The following is a 6,000-nucleotide window of genomic DNA, read 5'->3' on the forward strand; positions in this document are numbered from 1 at the left end:
TGTTCTAGGGTCCTTAAAATATTATCACTCAGTCCAAGTTCAGTGTAGACTGCCCAGGTAGAGTCTTGTCAAAAAAGAAAAAAAAAGTTGACCAGAAGCATCCTAATTTGAATCAACATTGTACAAGCATTTCATGGGTCAGATCTGTGGTGTGATTATGTCCCATGTCCTTTTTTGGCAGTGACACAGTCTTCTTACCTAGAGCTTTCCTCTTCTTTTTTTTTTTTTTTTGCTTTTTTTGTTTTGTTTTGTTTTTTTTGCAGGGCAATGTGGGTTAAGTGACTTGCCCAGGGTCACACAGCTAGTAAGTGTCAAGTTTCTGAGGCCAGATTTCAACTCAGGTCCTTTTGAATCCAGGGCCAGTGCTTTACCCACTGCTTCACCACCTAGCTGCCCCCTAGAGCTTTCTTCTTATGAGGGATTGGGCCCTTCCTGGATTGTACCAAAAACATATGCAATCCAGACAGAGGGTCCACTCCACTTTCCAAAAAAAATTGTAATTCTAGAATCAGTATTAAAAAGGACTTTGAGAGAACTATTTAATTCTCTTGCTTTGTCACTATACATATGTGATCCAAGAAGGAAAACTACCCTGTCTTTAAAGATCAAATGAAACAATGTGGATGGAAGAACTTGGAACTCATCTATATATGTAGAAAGAGAGACAGACAGACAGACAGACAGAGAGACAGACAGACAGACAGACATTGCAGTAAGAGGCCCATCTTGAGTAAGTCTCAGATACCAGATTCCCAGAAATGCCAATGGCCAGTGCAGCAACTTGACACTAATATCCTCCTTCACTGTGGTGTGAAGGTGGCCCTGGTCCTTCAAAGATTTGCACTAATGGAGTGCAGTGTAGCAAAGTGGAAAGAGCACTGGCTCTGGAGTATCAGAACATGGGTTCAAATCCCACTTCTAACAACATCTGGGTGACCTTGGGCAAATCATTTCACCTTCTCAGGTCTTGATTTCCACAAATGTATAACGAGATTATATGGCACTAAGGCCCCTTCTAGCTTCAAATCTGAGCTCCTATTAAAAAGTTCTGGAGGGAACTATTTAGTGGAAAGGTCTCATGTACTACCCATTCTTTTTGGGGGGGGGTGAGGCAATTGGGGCTAAGTGACTTACCCAGGGTCACACAGCTAGTAAGTGTCAAGTGTTTGAGGGCGGATTTGAACGCAGGTCTTCCTGACTCCAGGGCCGGTGCTGTATCCACTGCACCACCTAGCTGCCCCTACTAACCCATTCTTACTAAGTTTGGAAAAGTTTATGACAAGGTTGGCCTCAATCAGATAAATCTGTCAGCCACAGCAACTCTCCAACACAGAACTGATGGTTTAGTCTATTAACAGCTCTGTTTGCCAGCAAATTTGTTTTTGTAGTTTGTTCAAATCCAGGACACTGTAGATTGAACTCAAAGCTCTTCCATTCTGTCTTTAGTAAAGGTATTTGATAATCCTTAATATACTTAAAAACAATAAACTCTGCCCCTAGGCTGTTGATTAGGTATCAACTCTTCCCTTCTACCACCCCACCCTGCCCCATGCCAAATCACCATTGGATATAATAAGCTTTCATAAGTCACTGGGAAGTAGACTGAGATCTGTAGGGTTGCCCAATTACCAATGAGTTCATATTTTTTTTTTCTCTAAGACCAAACTTCTCTAAAACTCCCATAATCTACTAAGATTTTAATGAATGCTAACTCTATGAGTTAGAAATCGTGCTGCTGGCCAACAGAGAAATATGAGGAAGGAAGACCATTTAGAAAAATAAAGAGAAAGACAGAGGAGAAGAGTCTATCCCAGACTCCCCAGAGGCTGCAAAGGGATCAGTATATGAAAAAAAAGCAAGTTACCTTGAATGAACTCAGACTTCCTGCTAACAGATGGCAGGGTTCTGTTTAGGCCCAGGATACGGTCCAGGTGGAAAGCAAACACCTCACTCATGTCCAAGGGTCTCTTGAGCAAACCACAAGGGCTGGTGCCACAAGAAGGCCATTTGTTCTTTGAGTTCCCTTCCAGCACCAATAAGCGGGCCCCAGTTTGGGAAGGCAATTCTTGGATGTCTCCAATTGCACTGTCAGCCAGCAAACGCATCCCACGGATGTCTTCTTTGCTCAGCCACGAGGGGGCACTCTCACTGTATATCCTAATGTTGCTCTCCGAAGTCCTGGGCAGCTGGAGGTCTGGTCTCTGGGCCAATATCCAGGGACGCCCCCAGCCCTTGTCCGCCTCTTCATTATGGGAATTCCCATGGACATCAGCATCTGCTGCCCCTGCCAGCCCCTGTGGCTGGCTGGCTGGTTTAGTCCATGTCTCCTGGGTTAAGGAGGCTAGGGGATATTTTTTCCTGCGCTTGGGCTTCACGGTACCTCGAATGTTAGCAGGTTTACTCCTTTTAGAGCGTAGGGTGATATAGACCACATTAGGCTGCAGGGTGGTCCCATTTCCCTGGTTCTCAGGGGGTGCTAATGTACCATCCAAGGGCAGCTCTAGAAAAGGTGTCCCAGCAGCATCCAAGTTCTGGCGGGGCCCCTTTTCTGGTGCCCTTCGATGCTGGGGTGACACATGTCCAACTTGGCTCACCAGGAAGCCCAGATAGAGAGCACAGGCAGTCCCTAGCAACAGATTTCTCCTAGTCCTCGGGCGTCTGATACTCCAAAGCCTCAGCACCCTCGGGATGCACAAGGAGCAGACAAACCAGTTTATGAGTTGGCCTGGCTTGTCTGGGCAGGTCATTTCTCCGATGCATCCACATGGTGAAGAGACTTTAAAGCCTGTACACTGCACCAGCTGGGATGATACATGCTTTTCAGCCTTCAGCAGACCCCCTTCTTTGATTTCGAAGTAGTCTCCAGTGAGTCGTGGCGGAAGGAAAGGGTTGCTGGGAATGTTTTAATGACCGTGACACTTGGCCACAAGTTGCTGGATTCTTATCAGCCACCCCAAGGGAAATGTGATTTGTTTCTGAGAATGAATGGAAACAGAGTTAACTGAGTCACCAGCTCAAACAACTCCAGTTCCTCCCTTACCAGAGTGAAGGAGATGAAACTGACACTCTTTTCCTTTCATAAACATACCCACTAATTGTTGAAAAAACAAAATTGAGAAGAAAGCAAATGAAAAACTCATGATTCGAGTGCAGATATGACAAAAAGCAGTTCCTAAGTCCAAGTTAAAATAGCATACCCACATCAAAGAGCCGACTGCCGCTACCAAACCAGAATCATTTATTTTTGTCCTGAATGTGACTGTCAGCCACTTTTCTTTTTTAGTTCCAGAAAGTATATGACATGAGTAATGGACAGTTTCTTTAATTTTTTTTTCATGTGCTGCTGTGACAGATCCACATTCGATGACTTTGTATTAGTTAAGTCTGTAGCAGCCCCAAATATATACATTTAAATTTTCAGAAGCAGGTTTCTCGAAATTTTCTTCATTATCTTACATTAAAAGAGCTTAGTACAGTCTGAAGTCAGGTACTGATCCCTTCTATAATCACTTACATTTTTCTCCTATTCAGGCACACAAAAATCCAGCTGGTTTTTTAAAATATAGTATTATTATTGCTACTATTATCCCTTTCCTGTCCTCAAAAGTAATTGAAAGAAGATAAAAAGGAACATTGGCCTAATTTTCTTTCCATTATTGAGGGGGGAGGGGGGGAGTGAAAGGCAGCCTTACCTATGCAGCTGGTCCCATGCTTTGCTCTAGGAAAGTGGAAGTCCCTTACACTAATGCAAAGAACTTTCTAAAGCCTGAAGTATGTAAGTAGAACACATTTCATAGCTAAGAGTACTTCACATTTCAAATATTTCAGTCTGGCTCAAATGTTCCTTGGAAAACTTACTGAATGCAAAGACAATTCATTATATATATATAAACTAGGCGGCGATACACTCTCACAAAACCTCGTTTATCCTTTTTCCCCCTTAATAGAGATGTATATATTTTAAAAGACAAAACATCTTTTTTGAATTGTGAAACAAAAAACCCCCGAGGGATGGATAGGTTTCATTTGAAAGCACATTCCACCTATTTCTAACTCCTGAGGGCCCTCTAGTGGCCTGCTAACAAACAGCCGGAGAAATCTTAGCCGGGCAAAATTAAAGGGATCCAAATTGTTTTCTAAGCCTTATTGAAGCATTTGCAGGGGGAATAAGTGAATTGTTAGGTGAGAAATGTCACCCGGCCCCCTCAGCCATACATACCCACCTGGTAATGAAGTCCCGGGATTAAGAAGCACTGAGATTTCCAAAAGAGCTCTGCTCCCCTCACCATCCTGCCACTTTAAAGAGTTACTCTTCTTCCCCCACTTTGGTCCTGGGGAAGAGAGAGAGAAGGGGGGGGGGGAAGGTCCAACTGTAAGTGGAGAAAGAAGACCCAGACTGGAAGAAGAGGTCAGAGAAAATGAGAAAACCATAGAACAGTGAGCTGCAGAGCTGTATATGAGCAGGGAAAAGGCATTGAGAGTGCACTTATGCACTGGGAGAGTTCACATGGAGAAGTTGTGGGATGTTTCTGATTGGAGGCTGCCAAGAGTAGGTCAGTGATTGGTTGGGAGAGTTTGCAGGTCTCAGCACAGAGGCTTGTTAACCTGGGGTCTCTTCCAGTCTCATTTCTTGAGATTCTGTGGCAAATAGGAACTGAATCAAGATGATTTTAGGATATTTTTTTCCTGAAAATTTTTTATGGGAACTGGATGGAAGAATAAATAAAAATCATTAAGATTAACATAATGAACATATTTCTAATCATTCCTGATATTTATTTTGTACAATTATAAAAGGGATGAGAAGAATTGAAGAATACGTAAGAAAAATAATCAGCTTATAAGTAGTAATATTCCAACATATTTGGCAAGAAGGCTAAGTGTTACTTTAGCCTCTATAAATCTCTCTCTCTCTCTCTCTCTCTCTCTCTCTCTCTCTCTCTCTCTCTCTCTCTCTCTCTCTCTTTCTCTCTCTCTCTCTCTCTCTCTCTCTCCTCTTTGCCAAATGGACGAAGAGGACAACAATCACACTAGAATGTTTAGAATGTTAGCTTTTGACAGTGAAGCTAACTAATCACACATTGTGAGTAGCTGATTTTTTTTACACCCCTTAATTTTAGTACTTTGCCCCCCCCCACCCTTTTTGCCTCTGAATATCTTAAAGTGCACTCACAAAAGTACTGAATTACTGTCTGGAGTGAGGAAATCACTGTATTTCATCACTGGAAAAAACTGTTCAATGATTTTTAAATGTGTTTTTAAATTCTGGGGGATAAAAAGAGCAAGACACCTTTAAGAATTAAAAATAAGCCTGGAAGAGGCTAAAATGGAAAGTCCAACAGCCTGTTCTACCTTATAGAAAGGGGGGTGGGGGGGAGAGACGTATAAACAAAAATCATTCAATAGAAGCAGGGAAGAGATTTGAGTGAGTTAGTAAATTTACTTGTCAGAGAAAATGTTATCCTGATTGAAAAAAAATATCATTACAGGGTAGATAAGGCTCTGCAGATGCACTTCTGAAATATTTCCATAATGTTTCTTCTTCTAAGCATCTTGGATTTAGAACAGAAAGGGGCCTCAGAGGGCATTAAAATCCAAACCCTCATTTTTCAGAGAGAGAAACTGAGTCCTAGGATGGCTTCTACTTGACCCAGATAGTATGTCAGGGGTAGGATTGGAATTCAGGTCTTCTGACCCCACTGTCAGGGTTCTTTCCCCTTGCTATGTTGCCCTAGTTTGAGAGCTACCTAGAATAGAGAAACAACAGGAACTAGAAGTATCTCCTCTCTGCGGGGGAGGGGGGGAGGGGAAGATTCCTAAAAGGCAGAGTGAGAACAGGTTTTCAAAAACCAAGTGGGAAATACTGACATGATAAATTAACACCTTCTTTCCCATATGTTGTGAGCAAATAGTTAAAGGATGAAATGAGCTTACCAGTGAGGGCTGCTGAAGACAGAGTTAAACAGAAACTTCTTAATGGCTCAGGGTGGGTGAAAGCTT

At 42.6% G+C, this 6,000-nt stretch overlaps 1 protein-coding gene across 1 annotated transcript in view; it reads right to left on the reverse strand.

Moving 5' to 3' along the window:
• GASK1B (golgi associated kinase 1B) overlaps positions 1-2,889 on the reverse strand; it is a 45,816-nt gene extending 42,927 nt beyond the window's left edge. The window contains exon 1 of the mRNA XM_043972987.1: positions 1,865-2,889. Within this exon, the coding sequence (XP_043828922.1) occupies positions 1,865-2,747 (883 nt within the window). The 5' untranslated portion in view covers positions 2,748-2,889. The remainder of the gene's footprint in view (positions 1-1,864) is intronic.
• Between the last annotated feature and the right edge of the window lie 3,111 nt (positions 2,890-6,000).

This window comes from Dromiciops gliroides, chromosome 6 (assembly GCF_019393635.1).
Source record: "Dromiciops gliroides isolate mDroGli1 chromosome 6, mDroGli1.pri, whole genome shotgun sequence".
NCBI classification, from domain to species: domain Eukaryota; kingdom Metazoa; phylum Chordata; class Mammalia; order Microbiotheria; family Microbiotheriidae; genus Dromiciops; species Dromiciops gliroides.